General features: G+C 47.1%; 1 protein-coding gene across 1 annotated transcript in view; it reads left to right on the forward strand.

Moving 5' to 3' along the window:
* Window positions 1-5,479: 5,479 nt before the first annotated feature.
* The window catches only part of LOC310775990 (glutamate receptor ionotropic, delta-1-like), a gene marked incomplete at both ends in the record, with an annotated part of 360,384 nt that continues 341,503 nt past the window's right edge, over window positions 5,480-24,360 (forward strand). The window contains one exon of the mRNA XM_083636121.1: window positions 5,480-5,561. Within this exon, the coding sequence (XP_083492247.1) occupies window positions 5,480-5,561 (82 nt within the window). The remainder of the gene's footprint in view (window positions 5,562-24,360) is intronic.

Raw genomic sequence — 24,360 nt, forward strand, 5'->3', positions numbered from 1 at the left:
AAACATTTTTGTTATTTAAGACTAACCCAAACCATAAGGCCTGATCATAACCAAACCATAAGGCCTGATCATAACCAAACCATAAGGCCTGAGCATAACCAAACCATAAGGCCTGAGCATAACCAAACCATAAGGCCTAAGCATATGTCTGAATTTTGGTGACTGATGAGACCTGGATTCTGTTAGCCTCGACCGCTAACGTTATCCCTGACCCGGCCTGATGAGGCGGGCGTCTTCAAGTTCAACCAAGTAACTGTTGCTAGTCCACCGGTGTGCCAAGCTGTGGCTACCGACCTTCCTCCTCCTCCTCCTCCTCCAACACTGTTTAAGCGAGTGCTATATAATAACCTACAGAAGCTGTCAGTCATTGTCGATGGTATGTATGGCTGATGGCATGGCTGGACTATGTGTGTTGGTTAGTTTGAATTTCACTCTGCATCTATGCTTGGTGGCTGCTCGCGGCTCTGTCTGTCCTGGGTACTGACTGTCTGTCCTGGGTACTGACTGTCTGTCCTGGGTACTGACTGTCTGTCCTGGGTCCTGACTGTCTGTCCTGGGTACTGACTGTCTGTCCTGGGTACTGACCGTCTGTCCTGGGTACTGACTGTCTGTCCTGGGTGCTGACTGTCTGTCCTGGATACTGACTGTCCTGGGTACTGACTGTCTGTCCTGGGTAGTGACTGTCTGTCCTGGGTAATGACTGTCTGTCCTGGGTGCTGACTGTCTGTCCTGGGTACTGACTGTCTGTCCTGGGTGCTGACTGTCTGGCCTGGGTACTGACTGTCTGTCCTGGGTACTGACTGTCTGGCCTGGGTACTGACTGTCTGTCCTGGGTACTGACTGTCTGTCCTGGGTGCTGACTGTCTGTCCTGGGTGCTGACTGTCTGTCCTGGGTGCTGACTGTCTGTCCTGGGTACTGACTGTCTGTCCTGGGTGCTGACTGTCCTGGGTGCTGACTGTCTGGCCTGGGTACTGACTGTCTGTCCTGGGTACTGACTGTCTGTCCTGGGTGCTGACTGTCCTGGGTGCTGACTGTCTGTCCTGGGTGCTGACTGTCTGTCCTGGGTACTGACTGTCTGTCCTGGGTGCTGACTGTCTGTCCTGGGTGCTGACTGTCTGTCCTGGGTGCTGACTGTCTGTCCTGGGTGCTGACTGTCTGTCCTGGGTACTGACTGTCCTGGGTGCTGACTGTCTGTCCTGGGTACTGACTGTCTGTCCTGGGTGCTGACTGTCCTGGGTGCTGACTGGCTGTCCTGGGTGCTGACTGTCTGTCCTGGGTACTGACTGTCTGTCCTGGGTGCTGACTGTCTGTCCAGGGTACTGACTGTCTGTCCTGGGTACTGACTGTCTGTCCTGGGTACTGACTGTCTGTACTGACTGTCTGTCCTGGGTGCTGACTGTCTGTCCTGGGTACTGACTGTCTGTCCTGGGTACTACTGACTGTCTGTCCTGGGTACTGACTGTCTGTCCTGGGTACTGACTGTCTGTCCTGGGTACTGACTGTCCTGGGTACTGACTGTCTGTACTGACTGTCTGTCCTGGGTGCTGACTGTCTGTCCTGGGTACTGACTGTCTGTCCTGGGTACTACTGACTGTCTGTCCTGGGTACTGACTGTCTGTCCTGGGTACTACTGACTGTCTGTCCTGGGTACTGACTGTCTGTCCTGGGTACTGACTGTCTGTCCTGGGTGCTGACTGTCTGTCCTGGGTACTGACTGTCTGTCCTAGGTACTGACTGTCTGTCCTGGGTGCTGACTGTCTGTCCTGGGTACTGACTGTCTGTCCTGGGTACTGACTGTCCTGGGTGCTGACTGTCCTGGGTACTGACTGTCTGTCCTGGGTACTGTTGATTGAGACTTGCTTGTTTCTCACTCACTCTTATGTCACCCCACCTATGAGTGGGTTAATTTAAGCATAAGTATCAGTAAGTGGCCCGGGATTCTCAAAGCCTGTGTAGAGGGTCATACGAACAAAAATGCACTCTTGAAGCTAAAAAAAATCCAAAACCAACAAGTTAATTATTTTTACTTAAATGTAGAACAGTCATTTCTTACACATGAGATCACTTTTAGCCTTTTAGTCATAAGGATTATTGAAAGATATTCCAGACTCAAATGTTATAACAGAAGTGGAGTATTGGCCAGAATGACATGAACATTTGGACACTTATTCAGCAGGTATCTTGCATGTTGCGTTCAGGTGCACGGTTAAAAAAAAAAAAAAAAGGTTTTTTTTTGCAATTCCAGTGCGGGCCACACAGGTGGCGCTCGCGGGCCGCATGTGGCCCGTGGGCCGCCAGTTGCCCAGGTCTGGGTTAATCTGTTTGTGGGATCAGAGGGGTTAATCTGTTGTGTGGGATCATAGGGGTTAATCTGTTGTGTGGGATCAGAGGGGTTAATCTGTTGTGTGGGATCAGAGGGGTTAATCTGTTGTGTGGGATCAGAGGGGTTAATCTGAGTTTGTGCATTTCATGTGCGTCTTCATCATGCATGTATGGCGCTGCGCGTTGCCGTAGCCTATTAAGCTATGTTCACACAAGATATTTATTTTTCTCTCTGTCGCTCGATTCAACCCTTTGGAATCGCTCTGTCGCTGTGTTTAAATCGCTCGTCAACTGGCACAAGAATTGATGGACATCTGGGGGCTATAACGTTAGATGGGAATCAGGATGAAAACGCAATGTCATGATGTTTGTCCACTACAAGCCACCCTATTTGCCTATCTAAGCCTATCAGCGTGCTCCTAACGCAAGCTTGTTGGTCTATACCGGTAGTACAGACTTCACTTCATGTCAGCTGTCAGCCTGTCAATGCGGTTTGTTGCCACACTAATAAACCAGCGGTTTATTCCAAGCCAGTGTGATCCTTGACTCACACGGCAGCCAATCAGCATTGGGCGGCAAGTGACTTTTGCCAGCGAAATTTCACTCGAGTTTGGATATTTCATCTCGGGCGACGAGCAAATTTTCTCCCTATCGCTCTGTCTCTGTCGCTCGGACACCCAGCGATTTTTCTCCCAGCCGATTATACGCTCAATTGCTCGTTTGCATTGACTTTGTATGTAAACTCGATGCCAGTGAAAAACTTTAATAGGTCGGTGTGAACGCACCTTTAAAAGTGTATTATGCCTCCTCACTATTCCTACATGAGTAGCTAATATGGCTCAATGCATGAACGTGCCCTCCCCCCTCCCCTGTTCAGGTGCGCTCCTCCCCCATTCAGGTGCGCTCCTCCCCCGTTCAGGTGCGCTCCGTGGTCTAACACAACATCAACAGTAGAAGCTGCTTACCACAAAGTATAAGCAGTGTCTTCAGTGTCAAACATGGTCTCAAACTGCCCTGTAGTATCATCTCCCTCCTCCCTCACACCAGCCTCACACTGTCTCTCCCGTGGATCATCTCGCCTGTCTCCATCTCCGTCTGTCTGGAACAGCTCTCTGTCTCTGTGTCTCTGTCTCTCTGTCTCTGTCTCCATCTCTGTCTGTCTGGAACAGCCAGACTCTCTCTCTCTCCGCTCTGGGCAGATTTTACGCACGGATCGACAAGTGCCAAAGCCTCCTCTCTTCTCTTCTCTTCTCTTCTCTTCTCTTCTCTTCTCTTCTCCTCTCCTCTCACAGACACAGCAGCATCATCATCTGAATCCCACTTTCTTTATCATTCATATGATGACAGTCCGGTTGGAAAGAGATGAGCAGGTTAACCTGTAGACCGGTCGGGGACTCGTCTCCATGCCGAGGCTCGAGAAAAATAAATCCAACCCATCGCAGCTCAGTCTGAGTCCGTCCAGTGCAACAGCTTCACTGATGATACAGTACCAGTCTGAGTCCATCCAGTGCAACAGCTTCACTGATGATACAGTACCAGTCTGAGTCCATCCAGTGCAACAGCTTCACTGATGATACAGTACCAGTCTGAGTCCGTCCAGTGCAACAGCTTCACTGATGATACAGTACCAGTCTGAGTCCATCCAGTGCAACAGCTTCACTGATGCTACGGTACCAGTCTGAGTCCATCCAGTGCAACAGCTTCACTGATGCTACGGTACCAGTCTGAGTCCATCCAGTGCAACAGCTGCACTGATGCTACGGTACCAGTCTGAGACCGTCCAGTGCAACAGCTTCACTGATGCTACGGTACCAGTCTGAGACCGTCCAGTGCAACAGCTTCACTGATGCTACGGTATCAGTCTGAGTCCATCCAGTGCAACAGCTTCACTGATGATACGGTACCAGTCTGAGTCCATCCAGTGCAACAGCTTCACTGATGCTACGGTACCAGTCTGAGACCGTCCAGTGCAACAGCTTCACTGATGCTACGGTATCAGTCTGAGTCCATCCAGTGCAACAGCTTCACTGATGCTACGGTACCAGTCTGAGACCGTCCAGTGCAACAGCTTCACTGATGCTACGGTACCAGTCTGAGACCGTCCAGTGCAACAGCTTCACTGATGCTACGGTACCAGTCTGAGTCCGTCCAGTGCAACAGCTTCACTGATGCTACGGTACCAGTCTGAGTCCATCCAGTGCAACAGCTTCACTGATGCTACGGTACCAGTCTGAGTCCATCCAGTGCAACAGCTTCACTGATGCTACGGTACCAGTCTGAGTCCATCCAGTGCAACAGCTTCACTGATGCTATGGTACCAGATCCCCTCTCTGTTGAGCTGAAGCTGCTGTGACTTCATTAAAGGCAGCGACTCCTCCGGACCCAGCGAGCGTGTGGGGTCCCACGCTGCACGACTCCCATCTCTCTCTCTCAATCTCCAGTCCGGCTAACACAGCAACGCACATACAGGCTCTGCAGTCACGTGGGTCAGCAGAGAGAGAGAGAGAGAGGGAGAGAGAGTAAAGATAGAGAGAGAGAGGAGAGGGGGAGGCAGATAGGGTAAAGACAGAGAGAGAGGGGAGGGGGAGAGAGAGAGGGAGGCAGATAGGGTAAAGAGAGAGAGAGAGGGTAGGGGAAGAGAGGGAGACAGGGTAAAAAGAGAGAGAGAGAGTAGACACACAGAGGGTAAAGACAGAGAGAGGGGGAATGAGAGAGGCAGAGAGAGAGAGTGAGAAACAGAGAGAGAGAGGGGGGGGAGCCTCCTCCGCAGTTTGCAGTGTGTGTGTGTGTGTGTCTCAGACTCGGCGGTAGAGAGTCAGAGGGACTCGCGCGGAGAGAGAGCTGCCCGCCCGGTGTGTCCTCTCATCCTTCCCCGCTTCCCTCAACACTTCCCCGGGTCACTTCCTCTCCTCTCCCCCTTCCTGGCCGGAGCTCCAGCCCCACTCCTCTTCTCTGGAGTCCACACAGCACTTTGCTCTCTGTGGACCTCCTGGTTCCTCTGTGCTGGTGATTTCTCTCCATACTGCTGCTGCCTGCTGCCTTTACGCAGCGCAGCGCGCCGAGCCGAGCCGCCAGCCGTCTTCTCTCTTGGATTTGCGTGATACCAAAAGGAACCGCGGTGGATCAGTGGATGCGCCGTTTTGGCCCAAAGCGGAGATGGAATTGCTGATATTGTCATTTGTTGCCCTGTGGATATTGCAACACACCACAGCCAGCGCAGACTCAATCATTCACATTGGTAAGACAAGCTACCGAGGAGGGGCTTTTTAATGATGTGATAATATGGTTATTATGATTATTATGATGATTATTATTAGTATTAGTGTTGCTTTTGCTTGGCTGTGCAGGACTCTGGTTTTCGGTAGAAGAGTCAAAGGAAAACACTCCAGATGTTTTTCTTGGCATGTTTCAGAATGGACCCAAATTGGTCCCCAGACAGTGTATCTGTACGTGAGAAGAGATTCATTATAAATGCATTTTCCCATATTCAAATGTTTGGCCGCCCCAAAATATATTTCATATATGGTTGATGCTGATAGTCCTTTATATTACTAGATGGATGGATGGAACACAAATGGATGGATTGATCCAAAACAGCATGTCTGCTGTGCAGGGTTGTGCTTTGGGGAGAAACAGACTGGGGATGCACGGCTGAACCCCCCCACGTCCCCCTCCCCCCAATGTGTGTGTGTGGGGGGGGGGGGGGGGGGGGGGGCAGGCATCCTGCAGGGTCGATGCTGCTGCAGACGTCTCTCTGAGAGTTTGACATTCATTCATTCCTTCATTCATTCAGCCAGCCTCCACTTCACAGCGTAGTGTAATTGTGATGAGTGCCAGGCTAATGTCAGGAGGCTGTTGCATCCTGGCTCAGACGCACAGGACCACAGTGCATCAGTGTAACACACCCGCAACCAAGTGTTGCACCCATTGAGATATACTGTAGTACTATTCTTTCTTTTCTTTTTACAGTCAATGGTTGCACCGTGCAATACTCCCCCCAATCCCTTCCTGAGAGAGAGAGAGGGGGGGGGGGGGGGGGGGGGGAAGCTCCCTGCCCCCTGCCCCGTATATATATATATAGAGAAAAAAATAGGTGCCATGCAAAGCAGAGGGAGGAGGTTTGGAGGGTTTCTCTTATCCATTCTCCTCCTATTTTTTACAGTGGGGCATTCAAAAATAAGGTGGATATAAACAATATTTCCTTATGATATATAAACAATATTTCCTTATTATATATAAACAATATTTACTTATTATATATCAACAATATTTATTTATTCTAAACAAGCTGCGACAAAAAAGAAGAAGCTGCGACCACATGCACATTTCCTAAATGCAGGATGGCAGGGGCAGCCCACCCTACTCTGCCTCTGCCACACTGCATTTTGAAATCCCGGCACCGCCCCCTTTTAGCCAACTGGCATGAACACAAACACAAACACACACCTACACACACACACACACACACACACACACACACACACACACACACACACACCTCGCCTCCTGTACCCTACTCCATGTTCTCCATACATCATCTACTCCATGTTCTACCTACATCATCTAGTCCATGTTCTACCTACATCATCTACTCCATGTTCTACCTACATCATCTACTCCATGTTCTCCATACATAATCTACTCCATGTTCTACCTACATCATCTACTCCATGTTCTACCTACATCATCTACTCCATGTTCTCCATACATCATCTACTCCATGTTCTCCATACATAATCTACTCCATGTTCTACCTACATCATCTACTCCATGTTCTACCTACATCATCTACTCCATGTTCTCCATACATAATCTACTCCATGTTCTCCATACATCATCTACTCCATGTTCTCCATACATAATCTACTCCATGTTCTACCTACATCATCTACTCCATGTTCTACCTACATCATCTACTCCATGTTCTCCATACATAATCTACTCCATGTTCTACCTACATCATCTACTCCATGTTCTATCTACATCATCTACTCCATGTTCTACCTACATCATCTACTCCATGTTCTATCTACATCATCTACTCCATGTTCTACCTACATCATCTACTCCATGTTCTACCTACATAATCTACTCCATGTTCTCCATACATAATCTACTCCATGTTCTACCTACATCATCTACTCCATGTTCTATCTACATCATCTACTCCATGTTCTATCTACATCATCTACTCCATGTTCTACCTACATCATCTACTCCATGTTCTCCATACATAATCTACTCCATGTTCTCCATACATCATCTACTCCATGTTCTCCATACATCATCTACTCCATGTTCTCCATACATAATCTACTCCATGTTCTCCATACATAATCTACTCCATGTTCTACATACATAATCTACTCCATGTTCTCCATACATCATCTACTCCATGTTCTCCATACATCATCTACTCCATGTTCTCCAGACATAATCTACTCCATGTTCTACCTACATCATCTACTCCATGTTCTATCTACATCATCTACTCCATGTTCTACCTACATCATCTACTCCAGGTTCTACCTACATCATCTACTCCAGGTTCTATCTACATCATCTACTCCATGTTCTATCTACATCATCTACTCCATGTTCTACCTACATCATCTACTCCATGTTCTCCATACATCATCTACTCCATGTTCTCCATACATCATCTACTCCATGTTCTACCTACATCATCTACTCCATGTTCTACCTACATAATCTACTCCATGTTCTCCATACATAATCTACTCCATGTTCTACCTACATCATCTACTCCATGTTCTATCTACATCATCTACTCCATGTTCTATCTACATCATCTACTCCATGTTCTACCTACATCATCTACTCCATGTTCTCCATACATAATCTACTCCATGTTCTCCATACATCATCTACTCCATGTTCTCCATACATCATCTACTCCATGTTCTCCATACATAATCTACTCCATGTTCTACCTACATCATCTACTCCATGTTCTCCATACATAATCTACTCCATGTTCTCCATACATCATCTACTCCATGTTCTCCATACATCATCTACTCCATGTTCTCCATACATAATCTACTCCATGTTCTACCTACATCATCTACTCCATGTTCTATCTACATCATCTACTCCATGTTCTATCTACATCATCTACTCCATGTTCTACCTACATCATCTACTCCAGGTTCTCCATACATCATCTACTCCATGTTCTACCTACATCATCTACTCCATGTTCTACCTACATCATCTACTCCAGGTTCACCATACATCATCTACTCCATGTTCTACCTACATCATCTACTCCAGGTTCTCCATACATCAGGGTCACGTGTGTGGTGACAGTCGGGCCGGTGTAAAAGAAATCAAGCCGTTTTGATATTATGCCACAGAACACAGAATTTATTAACTTATTAACACCAAACTGATTTCTGAAAGACAGAAAAAAAATCACACATTTTGACCACCACTACAGTGTTGCTCAATAGCCACTCCAGAGTGGATCAGGTACAGTGACTTGACTTCTAATGTGGTTTGCCAAACGCCAATATGCCTAAACACTAAATAAGGACTAGACAAGACTCCACTCCATTGTAATCTAACCAGACTCAGTTTCCTGCTCCCCACATCCTCAGGTATGGACTTGTTTTTTTGGAAATAGGGACTATGTACATTTAGCATGAACACGTGACGTTAAAGATTGTTGATTTCATCATGCTCGTCATAGAATAGCTCCTACTTACTACAAACTGGATATATTGGCAACAACCGCACAGCGCTGCTTAAACAGCTGAGGGCTGGCAGCCAGCAGCCACTAATTACACCTGATTTAACTCACAGATTCACACACTGACCTGCCCAATGTGATGTGATTGGCTAAAATGTGAACATTTTAAACTTGACCTGCCCAAAGCCAAATGCGATGTGATTGGCTAAAACGTGAACATTTTACACCTGACCTGCCCAATGCGATTTGATTGGCTAAAATGTTGACATTTCATGCTGTGTTAATGTGCTGTCGTAATTGGAAAAACGAGATTGCGTCGGAAAATTCACGCTCAAGTCGGAACAACTCGGAAACTCGGCACAAATTTTGGTACACGAGTCGCTGACTTGGCGTCATACATGCAGAAACCACAGAGGCGGAAACATGGCGGACGAACCGTTTTATTTTGCTCACGTCATTTTTTAATAATAAGGTATTACCGTCAGTTGCTGTCCATGTAGAGTGGCTGTCGTGGATAATTCTATATTAGATAATACTATATTAGTTGGAAAAGGTACCATTAGGATGAACCCTGATTTAGTTGACACATTTCGATTAGTCCGAAGAATGACTTCCCCGTTCAGACAATAGCACCATCCGAGGAGCACATGAATGCAGCATTACACCTGACCTGGCCAATGCAATTTAATTGCTTAAAAAAAACTTTAAATGTCCCCTCTTTTGTAAAACAAGATTTTCTTGCTTGATTCTAAAGAACTTGGGCGTGCTGCTATATAAACATCATGGAAGTCTCAAAACACATGGTCGCCAGATAAAGTCACACCAAGGAAAAAGTGCCTCCAAACGAGCCATTTTGACTTCCGTGATTTTGTGACATCACAAAGAAACACTAATTTCATTTGTCCGATTACAGCACCGCCCTGTCAACTTAACTTATCTTATCTTATCTAAACAGCACATAGTTAATGAGGGGAGAGACAGAGCACAGAGTCCTACACACAGATTTGATTGGCCCTACAGACACACAGATTAGGGATGGGTCCGATCCGATCCAATATCGGTATCCGGTGCCGATACTGACAATTCACGAATCGGGTCGGAATCGGGAGGGGGGACCCCCCCTTTTTTTTCATTTTTTTTTTCAATTCCAGCACGGGCCGCACAGGGGGCGCTGGCCGTAATTTGCCCATGTATAATAGTATCCTTCTTTGCCTTGTCTATTTTCTTAATTTTGTCTGCTTTTTGCGAGGTATATTTAAAAAAAAAAACTTTAATTGGCCAAATTTTGCCTATACTGTATATTCAAGAAAAATCTCGGTTTCGGAATAATATCGGTATCGGCAGATATCCAAATTCAGGTATGGGAATCGGAACGGAAGTGAAAAAATGTGTATCGGTGCATCCCTAACACAGATTTGATTGGCCCTACAGACACACAGATCCCAGGTCCCCCATGCTTGCCTTTGCCTGGACCACCACATCACTAAGTCCACCCCTGCCTCCCCCCTCTCTCTCCATCCCTCCCCTCTCCTCATCCATGAGCCCTGAACTTTGAATTGGACGTGAGTGAAATGTTAATCACTCTGCCAGGGGAAGAGATGACAAAGGGGACAAACGCCGACTGTTTGCGCTCTGACCAACCAGGAAGCTAGCTGGGCTCTGACCAACCAGGAAGCTAGCTGGGCTCTGACCAACCAGGAAGCTAGCTGGGCTCTGATCAGCCAGGCAAGGCAACCAGGAAGTTAGCTGGCTGATGGGAAGAGGCGAGCAGCGGGGGTTTCCGTTTGACTTGCTGTCTCTTTAGGCAAGTCACTTTTGACTAAAGCTTTACGGGGGGGGGGGGGGGCGCACGGCGGGTCAGGATGGAGAGGAGGCAAACAGAGCGCTGGCAGTAAAAGACAAGCCTATTTTACCAAATGAGTTGTTATGACAGAGTGATTAGATAGATAGATAGATAGAAACATATGTATGGATGCATGGGCGTGGATGGCTAGATAAACAGACAGCACACGCACACGCACACACACACACACACACACACACACACACACACACACACACACACACACACACTTCAATTTGCACTAATTCCACTTAGAGGCTGGACTTGACCCTGAAATGATATCGTTTGGAGTGGAGCCATCCAACAACAACAACAACAACAACAACAACAACAGGCCTAACCGATGCCTTTGGCATTCTGCTGCAGAATTTGTGCTCAGACCGTCAGAGCACCCAGCCAGAGGCAGTGCTGCAACACCCAGCCAGAGGCAGTGCTGCAGCACCCAGCCAGAGGCAGTGCTGCAACACCCAGCCAGAGGCAGTGCTGCAACACCCAGCCAGAGGCAGTGCTGCAGCACCCAGCCAGAGGCAGTGCTGCAGCACCCAGCCAGAGGCAGTGCTGCTGCACCCAGCCAGAGGCAGTGCTGCACCCAGCCAGAGGCAGTGCTGCAGCACCCAGCCAGAGGCAGTGCTGCAGCACCCAGCCAGAGGCAGTGCTGCAGCACCCAGCCAGAGGCAGTGCTGCAGCACCCAGCCAGAGGCAGTGCTGCAGCACCCAGCCAGAGGCAGTGCTGCAGCACCCAGCCAGAGGCAGTGCTGCTGCACCCAGCCAGAGGCAGTGCTGCAGCACCCAGCCAGAGTTAGTGCTGCAGCACCCAGCCAGAGGCAGGGCTGCAGCACCCAGCCAGAGGCAGGGCTGCAGCACCCAGCCAGAGGCAGGGCTGCAGCCCAGAGGCAGTGCTGCAGCACCCAGCCAGAGGCAGTGCTGCAGCCCAGAGGCAGGGCTGCAGCACCCAGCCAGAGGCAGTGCTGCACCCAGCCAGAGGCAGTGCTGCAGCACCCAGCCAGAGGCAGTGCTGCAACACCCAGCCAAAGGCAGTGCTGCAGCACCCAGCCAGAGGCAGTGCTGCACCCAGTCAGAGGCAGTGCTACAACACCCAGCCAGAGCCAGTGCTGCAGCACCCAGCCAGAGGCAGTGCTGCACCCAGTCAGAGGCAGTGCTGCAACACCCAGCCAGAGGCAGTGCTGCAGCACCCAGCCAGAGGCAGTGCAGCACCCATCAAGAGGCAGTGCTGCAACACCCAGCCAGAGGCAGTGCTGCAGCACCCAGCCAGAGGCAGTGCAGCACCCATCAAGAGGCAGTGCTGCAGCACCCAGCCAGAGGCAGTGCTGCACCCAGCCAGAGGCAGTGATGCAGCACCCAGCCAGAGGCAGTGCTGCAGCACCCAGCCAGAGGCAGTGCTGCTGCACCCAGCCAGAGGCAGTGATGCAGCACCCAGCCAGAGGCAGTGCTGCAGCACCCAGCCAGAGGCAGTGCTGCAGCACCCAGCCAGAGGCAGTGCTGCAGCACCCAGCCAGAGGCAGTGCTGCAACACCCAGCCAGAGGCAGTGATGCAGCACCCAGCCAGAGGCAGTGCTGCAGCACCCAGCCAGAGGCAGTGCTGCAGCACCCAGCCAGAGGCAGTGCTGCAGCACCCAGCCAGAGGCAGTGCTGCAGCACCCAGCCAGAGGCAGTGCTGCAGCACCCAGCCAGAGGCAGTGCTGCAGCACCCAGCCAGAGGCAGTGCTGCACCCAGCCAGAGGCAGTGCTGCTGCACCCAGCCGGAGGCAGTGCTGCAGCACCCAGCCGGAGGCAGTGCTGCAGCACCCAGCCGGAGGCAGTGCTGCTGCACCCAGCCGGAGGCAGTGCTGCAGCACCCAGCCGGAGGCAGTGCTGCAGCACCCAGCCAGAGGCAGTGCTGCAGCAGCCTGTTTAGAGACACCTCACTTCTTACTGCAACCAACAAGTCCTCCGGAAAGTGTATTTTAGTTTCTTCCTACAGGTCAATTGTCTCTGTTGCCATGGGGACGCCGTTATGTTTCGCCTCCTTGCAAAACGAGCGTCATTCTAAATCGTTTGCCTCTGCAATCCCACTTTTAAATGCGTCATAGATTGTAGGGGTGGTAACGTTTTGTGTACCATGTACTTTATACTTTTTTATTTTGCATTGTCCATTTGATGGTTACTCCACATTCTAACTCCTCAGCGTACTTGTTTGTATGTGTGATGATTCTGTGTTTTTGTAGAACTTGTATATACAAGCTGCTCAAATCCAATTGCCCCTAGTGAATTAATAAGGTGGTGTGAATTTGAACTTTGAACTTTGAATTTGTACGTCTGGATCAGACGCAGAGGGTCGTGACAAAGAGGGGGCATTTGATGCCCTTGGAAAGAGAACGGCTGGGTAATCTGTCTGACAATCTGTGTGTTGTAGGCTAAAGCTGCTATGGACTGCTTGTTCAGATGGACCTTAACTGTATTTCTGCTGTTCAAACTCTTTCAGCTATTGAATCATTTCTGTTTTCTCGACCTTTGGTTTGTCTGTAAAAAATAAACTTGTCTTAAAGGGGACCTATTATGAATTCCAGTTCTATATTTTATTCATATTTAACACACTCACTGCCGTGGACGAGATATCTCGTCAAGCAGAAACCAACGGTTGACTGCCGTGGACGAGATATCTCGTCCAAATTTTTTTTTTTTTTTTTTTGACGGTGGGACGTCGATCAACCCTTTACATCTCCTATTAAAATATGGGAGGTATTGAATGTGTACAATCTATTTTACCGACCCACTAAGTGGCGACAGTGCTCTCCAGACTAGACGAAGCCAAGCAAAAACAGCCGCGTGAGGAAGCCATTCTCATGAAAATGGATTGGCGAAAACGCTTTCGCTTTCGCGCAGGGAGCTGGCGGTGGGGAATTGCAAATTTGCATAATAGATTATGGGTGCAACACACTTTGAAACACGCAGCATAAATAAGACCAGAATCGCAAAAGCTTCATCAAAGCTCTCAACCGAAACCCCAAGAAACGAGCGAGCCCATCCAGACTCGCCCTACGAGGGGCAGCCAGGCAGCACAGACAGTAACTCGCTTGTCACACACCCGCTGCAGCCACGGAGGGAAGAGGAGAACACACACGGAGGGAGGAGTTTGAAGGAGAGGGGGGTTTCCTGCTGTTATGGAGGAAATTACTGTTCAAAACTATTGTTTAGATGTCTGACGTCTTACTGATGCCAAAAATAAATGGTTAAAGTGACTGTTCTATCGAATTTCACAAAAAGCCATTTATCTCAGCTTAAATTTTCAGACGCTGAAACCATGCTGTATTCAAATGCTAATGCCTACATAACTACTAACTCTACAAACTAACTCTTTTAGACAGAGAAAGCACACATTCTATTAGTTCTTTTGAGATATTTTGTGTTCACAAAATACTAGCAGAAAATAATCCTCGGCTCTTGAAAGATGAGCCAGAATCCTCAAAAAAAACCTTGGCAGAAGCTACCTACAGTAAAAAAAAAACTGGTGGCAGTGAATGTGTTAAAGGTCCCATTCCGTGCAAAAGCTGTTTTTACTTCTAAATGCATATACGGTATGCTGTTGTCATCCCTCCCTGTAATGAGTGCTCAGAACCTCAGAACTGTCAGAGTTGGATTTCTCCCTATCCAGCTCTCTCCTGCTGTCTCCTTCAAGCCACGCCCCCTTACACTCTGTTCTCCCAGAGGGGTAGGTGTTACGTCACAACGTGACTTTAGCATACTGCGCGCGATCTCTCTCACACAAACTTTCTGCGCCATTTTGTCTATTGTTTGCCATAGCAAGCTGTTTCAGCGCGAGACTCATCATGTCCTGTTGGTCTGTGCTAACCATTTCAGCCCAGAATGTTTCAACAATCTGGGGCAGTACAATCAAGGTTTAGCCACAAAATTAACACTTCTAGCTGGAGCGACGCCAACTGTACGTGATCCAGCAATTGCGGAGGTGCATTCGGTAAGTCTAGGCATTTTGAGATGTCCTGTTTAGCGTAGCAACCGTTAAGTTAGCGATAGCTCGTTGCTAACCTTAGTTGTGGACACAACCTAGCATGCTGGTCCACGGATGCTAATCTGATTGGCCGCTGGGAGCCTGGGGCGGGCTCTCCCCCAGTGGCCAATGGGAACTGTTAGTTCTGAATATATTATAGAAACAGACCATTCCTGCCAAGCGACGAGATAAGGAAGTGAGAACAGCGTCAGAAGGAACGGGTTTGCTATATTTTCGACAAATTAATCCAGAATCATGTTTTATGGACCAGAGACGCATGTTTTTAAGAGGTTACAGCTGCACGAATTGAGACCTTTAATTCTGGGACTCCAATAGAGTAGCTTTGCATGATTCACAGTTCAAAAAACTCCTTGTTTATCTGTTGTACTGTCCAGAAGGTGCTAAAACCTCACATTAGGGATGCACCGATCCACATTTTTTCACTTCCGATCCGATTCCGATACCTGAATTTGGATATCTGCCGATACCGATATTATGCCGATACAGATATTTTTCTTGAATATACAGTATAGGCAAAGATTTGGCCAATTAAAGATTTGTTTAAAAAATCTACCTTGCAAAAAGCAGACAAAATTAAGAAAATATACAAGGCAAAGAAGGATACTATTATACATTGGCAAATTACTGCCAGCTGTGCGGCCTGCGCTGGAATTGCAAAAAAAAAAAAAAATCCCAAACCACCCCGCCCCCCGATGCCGATCCGATTCGTGAATTATATCAGTATCAGCACCCGATACCAATATTGGATCGGATCGGTCCCATCCCTACCTCACATGCAACACCTCATCCAGAAGGCGCTAGAAACTCCTAAACAGAAAGAATGCATGTAACATTACATCTAGAAGGTGCTAGAAACTCTTGAGCAGAATGAATGCATACTGCAAGTAAATGGTAGTAACAACAAAACTTGCGATCTTAACTCTGAACAAATGAGCCAGCTCTATCCAGTGAGGAATTCACAGCAGCCACCCTCACATGAACTAATGTGCAGTGGAGGGAAGGGTCTCATCCTTGAGAGTGGGGAGCTGGATCAGCTCGACTGGTCGGGTGTAAACTTGACTTCTGCTGCTCTGACACATCCATCTGGACTTGTCAGTGCCTTGGTGACCCTGCTAATGGGCCATTGAGCTCTGGGAGTGGGAGGGACAATCAGGACAATGGAATCCACAGTCAGGTTTCTGGAGGACTTCAGTCACCTCTGGCAGGTTCTGGCAGGTTCTGGCAGCTCTGCAGCCCCATGACGGCTGGGGCATAGACTGCTTGAGGCAAAGCCTCAAGCAGTCTATGCCCTCATTTCACCGTCCGGTGGTAACGTGTTGGTGAAAAGTGTGTGTGTGTTGTGGCTCTCGTTATCTTGTGCAGCCCGCAACACGCTGCTCGCATTCCTGTGCTTTTTCAGAGGTGTTGAAATAAGTTTGTGTGACGCTGTCTTTAGTAGCACTAGCCACAGCCTTCAGAGAGACTTTACAGCGGGGAGAAGGGATGAGGAAGCTCACGCGCTCGCCATGATGATGCCTGTCTGTGTCTGGCTGCGCTGCAGGCGTTCTCATACACTAGCGTTAAACGTTAAATGCAACGAAAAAGGGGGGGGGGGGGGGGGGTCCACGGACGTTCCGAACCGTGGGGGCTGATCCGTATGGGTCACGGATTATCCGTGAACCGTGCCAGCCTTAATCTGATGTCACTTATGACCCTGTGTTCTCATTCAACTCTCATAAACTCTCCTTCCGAGCAGTCGAAATGCCGCCATGTTTGATCATGGGGATAACTTTGACATACATTACCCTCACGTTTAATATCAACATCCAACATTGTAAGAGCAGGCTGTCTATATGACACAACACATGGAACAGCACACGAGGACACATTCACTGATGTACTTCCTATAGCTTCCCTCTTCCTGTAGTTATTGGACCCACAGACAGTATTTGTCCAAAGTGTTTGACAGAATATCTCCAGAAAAGCCGCTTGTTAAAATGATACAGAGCGCAACCCAGAAGATCGATTAGCTGATCCTATCTTTATTTATATAACGCTTTCCAAAGCAAAGACTGAGCCCATGGTGGGTGAAGAACAAAAGCTACTGTGTGTGTGTGTGTGTGTGTGTGTGGGCAATGTTAGCTTTTAATATTGCTGTTTTATATCTGTATTCAGAACCAGTTTTTAAGAAGATCAGGGAGGTGCACAATGATATCCTCTATTTTTCATTGCAGATGATAAGAGAAAATAACAAACGAGACAACAAGGAGAAGCCAAAGATAAATACAAACAAACACAAACAAACACCTTAAGATAAAAAATACGTTTTGATTTATAAGATGATGCTGATCCTGCAGCCTGAGCTAATCAGTTTCACTTTCTTGGTTGGTGATTGGTTGGCTGTCTGGTTGGTGATTGGTTGGCTGTCTCTTGGTTGGTGATTGGTTGGCTGTCTGGTTGGTGATTGGTTGGCTGTCTGGTTGGTGATTGGTTGGCTGTCTGATGACTCTTGGTCTCCATAGGGGCTTCATTTCATGCAAGGGACACTTCATAGGCGGGCTTCCATATTAGTTCATTGCTTTTTTAAAGATCAAGTTTACCAATTGTAGTTGGCCAATTTCCCCTGCTGTCCCGGTCAGGCTCCACCCCCTCTGCCCATCTGGGGAGAGTTGTAGACTAGCTGCTAGTCTGTAGACACAGTCAGTATATAAGGTGACTGTAGACACAGTCAGTATATAAGCTGACTGTAGACACAGTCAGTATATAAGGTGACTGTAGACACAGTCAGTATATAAGGTGACTGTAGACACAGTCAGTATATAAGCTAACTGTAGACACAGTCAGTATATAAGGTGACTGTAGACACAGTCAGTATATAAGGTGACTGTAGACACAGTCAGTATATAAGGTGACTGTAGACACAGTCAGTATATAAGCTGACTGTAGACACAGTCAGTATTAGGGGTGTCAAAAATAATCGATTATAAGATGCATCGCGATGCGGACGTGCACGATTCTGCATCGATTCACAAATGTCAAAAATCGATTATAAAATAAAATATATATATATATTTTCTTTTTGAATAATCAAATAAAATATAATGGAAGTACATGCAGTTGTTTATTTTAATTATGGATCATAATACAATGCAATTCCAAATGCACTTTTATTTTAAAAGTAGCCACACAGTGAGAAAAAAGAAAGTGAGAAAAAAGAAATCATGTATTGCGGAAAAAAGTGATGCATCGATTTAAGATGCATCGAGATGCATCGATAATCGTAATCTAATCGAATCGTAGCCCTCTGAATCGTAATCGAATCGTGAGTCCAGTGAAGATTCACAGCCCTAGTCAGTATATAAGGTGACTGTAGACACAGTATATAAGGTGACTGTAGACACAGTCAGTATATAAGCTAATCTACAGTACCATTAAATCCGCCTTTGGTATCTGGTTTTTGCCTCCTGTGGGCGTTTCCCAGCTCCGCGCGGTCGCCCGGGTTGTTTTCATAAGGAGGAGAAATTGCCTCGTCCCACGAGCCAGGCAGCTGATGGCGGGATGATTTACGGCGGCGAGCAGAGAGCGAGCGGCTGGCAGGGCGAGGGAACAGCTGTGACCGCCTCTCGCCACGCCCGCCGCTCGCCATGCCCGCCACTAAACAAGATGGACTCACCTGGTTAGAGAACAACACAAAAGGCTTCCCGCGCTGTCTCCACGGACGCTTAGCCATTTACCTCAGCACCTGCACTCCATTCACACACAGATACACACACGCACGCGCACACACTAGGGATGTCACGATACCAAAATTATGAGTTCGATACCGATACCTGCCTAAGTATCTCGATACCGATACTGAAACGATACCACGGCAAAAAACTAAAACATCAGGAAAAGTATTGGAATAAATAGAGGGGACAAAACATGGAACTTAAAACTTATTTTATTGATTTAACAAGGTAATGCACAGCCATGTAGTCATTTTACTACATGCTGGTAGTAGGCTACTGCCACCACGTGTGGCGCTGAACATGCTAGAACTTTTATTATCTAGTGTAAAATTAACATAATCTCTCCTGTAAACATATTTTAAAGGAATGTCAACCGTTTAAACTTATAAATAATATAAATAAAATATATTTTCACACAGCTGCTACACTATTATAGCTATTTGTTTTATCCAAAAAAAGTACTCTGTACTTGCAGCTCCTAAGCTTCATTAATATGAAGTGCCTGATTTATGGTTAATCTAGTAATATATATTATTTTCACACATAAATGTAGGCTATTGAAATGTAGGCTTATTATGTGGTGTATTCCCAGCCCCCCCCCCCCCCCCCATACGTGTAGGCTAGGTGTTTTTACAATGAATTCGTATATCATTAATAATTGGGATTATTGTAAATATTAGGATAGGTGAGATCAGATGACTGCTTACCATGTAAAAGCTTTAATAACACTGGCATTGAGGACCATAGTGTTATTAAATATTGTACATGGTATGCAGTCATCTGATGTCCCCTCCCCTAAACGTTACATGTCATGACTTTCTCCTTGGCAGAGATCTGTGCTCCAGCACATTGCCTCGTGTTTCACTGTAAACGAGTAGGCTATTGTGACAAGCGAACTTTTTCAGTGAAACAAGTTCGCTTGTCACACAATACTCGTTGGACTTATTTGAGGGCATGTATGTTTATCGTTCACGTTCGCTAACCCGTCGGTCTTTAAACTCTTTGAACAGGTCGGGGTGCCTGTCGGCAAGATGTTTAGCCAGGTTCGATGTGTTTGATCCTTTCGCTTGCGTCACGTTGAAGCACCTTTTACACACTGGTTTGGAGGTGTCCACGGGCTTGCCTTCGCTGTCGGCAACGTAAGCAAAATATTTCCATATTTCGCTTCGTGCATCTGCTTTTTCTACAAGCGTTGGTCGGCTTGCAAGACTAGAAGAAGCCGCTGCCATTTTCGCTGCGTCTGTCCTGTGTGTCGGGGTGCTGTAGTGAGGACTGTGGCCAGAGAGCGAGCAGAGAGGGAAGAGGAAAGTCGACACGCCCCCACATGAAGCAGACAGAGTCAGAGAGAGCTTTTTTTCACTTTTCACGAGTCACCATTGGTTCAAGGCAAGGCTGTGTTGCCTTCACGTGAGGTGGGAGACAGGCTCTCAACTGTAATGCCGCTGTGTCTCTCTCCTCCGCTAACAAACACCACGGTCGCACACTGACGCAACCCATGACATTTTTTTAAGTATCGGTACTAAATTAACGTGGTATAGTATCCTTTTTAACGGCAGGGAACCGCGGTACCATACTAATACCGGTATACCGTGCAACCCTAGCACACACACACACACACACACACACACACACACACACACACACACACACACACACACACACACACACACACAGATAGACTGATGCAGACACCAGAGATGGGAAGTAACCAAGTATTTGTACTTACGTACTGTAGGGCTACTACTAAATGTAGAATTTTCATGTATCTGTACTTTACTGAATATTTATTTTTCTGACAACTTTGTTCTTTTACTCCCTACATTTTAACGCAAATATCTGTACTGTCCACTCCTTACATGTTCAAAACAGGCTAGTTACTGTAGCACTACAGAAACCATGTAACAGGCTAGTTACTGCAGCACTACAGAAACCATGTAACATGCTAGTTACTGCAGCACTACAGAAACCATGTAACAGGCTAGTTACTGTAGCACTACAGAAACCATGTAACAGGCTAGTTACTGCAGCACTACAGAAACCATGTAACAGGCTAGTTACTGTAGCACTACAGAAACCATGTAACAGGCTAGTTACTGCAGCACTACAGAAACCATGTAACAGGCTAGTTACTGCAGCACTACAGAAACTATGTAACAGGCTAGTTACTGCAGCACTACAGAAACCATGTAAGAGGCTAGTTACTGCAGCACTACAGAAACTATGTAACAGGCTAGTTACTGCAGCACTACAGAAACCATGTAACAGGCTAGTTACTGCAGCACTACAGAAACCATGTAACAGGCTAGTTACTGCAGCACTACAGAAACCATGTAAGAGGCTAGTTACTGCAGCACTACAGAAACCATGTAACAGGCTAGTTACTGCAGCACTACAGAAACCATGTAACAGGCTAGTTACTGCAGCACTACAGAAACTATGTAACATGCTAGTTACTGCAGCACTACAGAAACCATGTAACATGCTAGTTACTGTAGCACTACAGAAACCATGTAACAGGCTATTTACTGCAGCACTACAGAAACCATGTAACAGGCTAGTTACTGTAGCACTACAGAAACCATGTAACAGGCTAGTTACTGCAGCACTACAGAAACTATGTAACAGGCTAGTTACTGCAGCACTACAGAAACCATGTAAGAGGCTAGTTACTGCAGCACTACAGAAACCATGTAACAGGCTAGTTACTGCAGCACTACAGAAACCATGTAACAGGCTAGTTACTGCAGCACTACAGAAACTATGTAACATGCTAGTTACTGCAGCACTACAGAAACCATGTAACATGCTAGTTACTGCAGCACTACAGAAACCATGTAACAGGCTAGTTACTGTAGCACTACAGAAACCATGTAACAGGCTATTTACTGCAGCACTACAGAAACCATGTAAGAGGCTAGTTACTGCAGCACTACAGAAACCATGTAGCAGGCTAGTTACTGCAGCACTACAGAAACCATGTAACAGGCTAGTTACTGCAGCACTACAGAAACCATGTAACAGGCTAGTTACTGCAGCACTACAGAAACTATGTAACATGCTAGTTACTGCAGCACTACAGAAACCATGTAACATGCTAGTTACTGCAGCACTACAGAAACCATGTAACAGGCTAGTTACTGTAGCACTACAGAAACCATGTAACAGGCTATTTACTGCAGCACTACAGAAACCATGTAACAGGCTAGTTACTGTAGCACTACAGAAACCATGTAACAGGCTAGTTACTGTAGCACTACAGAAACCATGTAACAGGCTAGTTACCTCAGCACTACAGAAACCATGTAACAGGCTAGTTATCCGGACAAATACAATTTTTTTTTTTTACTTTTATACTTTATTCGATTTCAGAGCCCCTACCCCCTATTCTTTTTTCCGGGTTAGAGCTCCCAGCTGTCACAGCGCTCAACAGCGCCACTCTGGTCGAAAGCTCGGTAAAAAATAATATCACCAGCACAGACTTCAGCAATGAACCCTTCTGCTCTAGTAGGTGGCTTTGAAATGTTTCTGTGACACTTGTAAATACGTGCGTATTATGATTTAGACAGCTTGAGAGAGAGAGTCGCAGGGAAGACTGTACAGATAAGGAACTGTTATACGGCAGATGATGAAATCATATGTGGACAAACTGTTAGGAAAGGAGCTAGGGAAGAGTGACATGAGAGAATTTAGGTTGGTTGAACACCAGACGGGCTACAGCGTTCTCAATGAACTGTAGCGGTCTGATGGCAGAGACCAGCCAGGAGAACATTGCAGTAGTCCAGGCATGAGATGACAAGTGCCTGCAGGAGTTGTGCCGCTTCCCTCGTAAGAAGCGGGTGGATCTTGAGTGTCATCGGCATAGCAGTGATACGAGAAGGCTTGATCACTTGGTCCAGAGATCTGGTATAGAGAAGGAATAGCAAGGGGCCCCAGGACTGAGCCCTGGGGGAACTCCGGTGCCAAGAGGGCAGGGTCTGGATAGGGATCCTCTCCGTAAGACCTGGTATGAGCGGTTTGAGAGATAGGAAGCAAGCCAGGAGAGTGCGGATCCCGTGAGTCCTAGGTCAGACAGAGTGGAGAGAAGGATTTGGTTGTTAACTGTGTCAAAAGCAGCAGTCAAGTCAAGGAGGACAAGGACCGAGGAGAGCGATGAGGCCTTAGCAGTCTGCAGGGCCTCTGTGACTGAAAGGAGAGCTCACTCAGTAGAGTGAGAAGCCTTGAAACCAGATTGCAGAGGGTCCAGCAGGTCATGCTGGGAGAGATAGAGAGAAAATTGGTCTGAAGCTTCTCGTTAAAGGGTTTTGGATAGAAATGAGAGAAGAGGGAGGGAGAGACAGATCTGTAGTTCTGGATAGCAGTAGGGTCAAGGGTGGGATTCTAAAGCAGACGTTTGACTCTAGCAGTCTTTAGAGCAGCCGGAACAAGACCAGAGGACAGAGGAGTTGATGTGTAGTGAGAAAGGGAGATATGTCAGTGGAGATGGTTTGGAGGAGAGGGGAAGGGATAGGATCAAGGGGGCAGGAGGTGGCTCGGTTAGACCTGACAAGTTGATCTTCAGGTTGCACCTGACAAGTTGATCTTCAGGTTAGACCTGACAAGTTGATCTTCAGGGGAGAGAGGAGAGAAGGAAGCAAGCCCAGGGATGGACCAGAGAAGCAGGTTTGGAGTCAGGAGTGCTGTTGTTAGTGGCTTGAGGATGGAAGGAAGAGCTGATGTCATCCACCTTCTTAGCAAACTAGTTGACAAAATCATCAGCAGAGAGTGAGGAGAAGGTGGAAAACTGTTGGAGTGTTGGAGGCAGAAGACTGGATTTCAGACATGAAGAAGGAAGTCTTTGCTGTTGACACCAGAGGTGAAGTTGGAGAGGATAAGAGAGATCTTCGGGGTTTCCTCTCTCCTGCACAAAGCTGTGTTCGATGAGTTCACAGAGATTCAGACAGACAAGGAGCAGGAGGAGAGGATGGAGTAGGTTTAGCCCGTGAGTGGGCTGAGAGAATCAAGAAAGGGGAGAGAAGAGAGGCCTCCTCAGTCCTCACTGACAGCAGAGAGAACTGCTCCAATTCTTTCTTTGCTCTTCAGATACTCTGCTGCTTTCAGTAAGTCTCACTTGAGTCACCTCTTCTTTCAAGAAGAATAAAGAACATCTGGAAGCAAGAAACTTTCTCCAGGACAATTTCACTTTTATCAAGAACATGTCCTGAAATAAATTACATTCTCTTGGATTTTTTTGGGTTAATTTTTCACCATAATTGCACCGTTTGCGTTGAGAGGCGTGTGATGGTCACAGAGTCCATAACAGACCATCAGCAGTGACACCTGCACTGTGGTTACATAGGCTGCCGACCGTCTCATAATTGTCATGGTAATTGTCAGTTATTTACATCACAAGCAGTTTGCATCACCAGAGTGGTGATGCAGCGCGGCCGGACGAGCAGCCAACAGCTGCACCGGCGGACGGATTTAAATATTCATCAGACACTTTTATTATTTGATCACAAACATTAATTTCACAATAGAACAGCAGCTAATCTGAGCAGATGGTGATTATCGGGCCAACACGTCCTCATACCCAAACAACACAATAAGTCAGTTTCAAATCATTCCCTGCAAATATACGGTGGGCTCAGTCTTCGGTGGGATTTGCCGGCCCACATGTTTACTGCGCCCCCCCCATCTAACTAAACAAAACAAAAAATAACAGGGGGAAAAAAATAATTTTCTTTTTTCTTTTCTGTTCTCGCT

The sequence above is a fragment of the Poromitra crassiceps genome, assembly GCF_964638095.1.
Source record: "Poromitra crassiceps genome assembly, chromosome: 4".
In the NCBI taxonomy this organism is placed as follows: Eukaryota; Metazoa; Chordata; class Actinopteri; order Beryciformes; family Melamphaidae; genus Poromitra; species Poromitra crassiceps.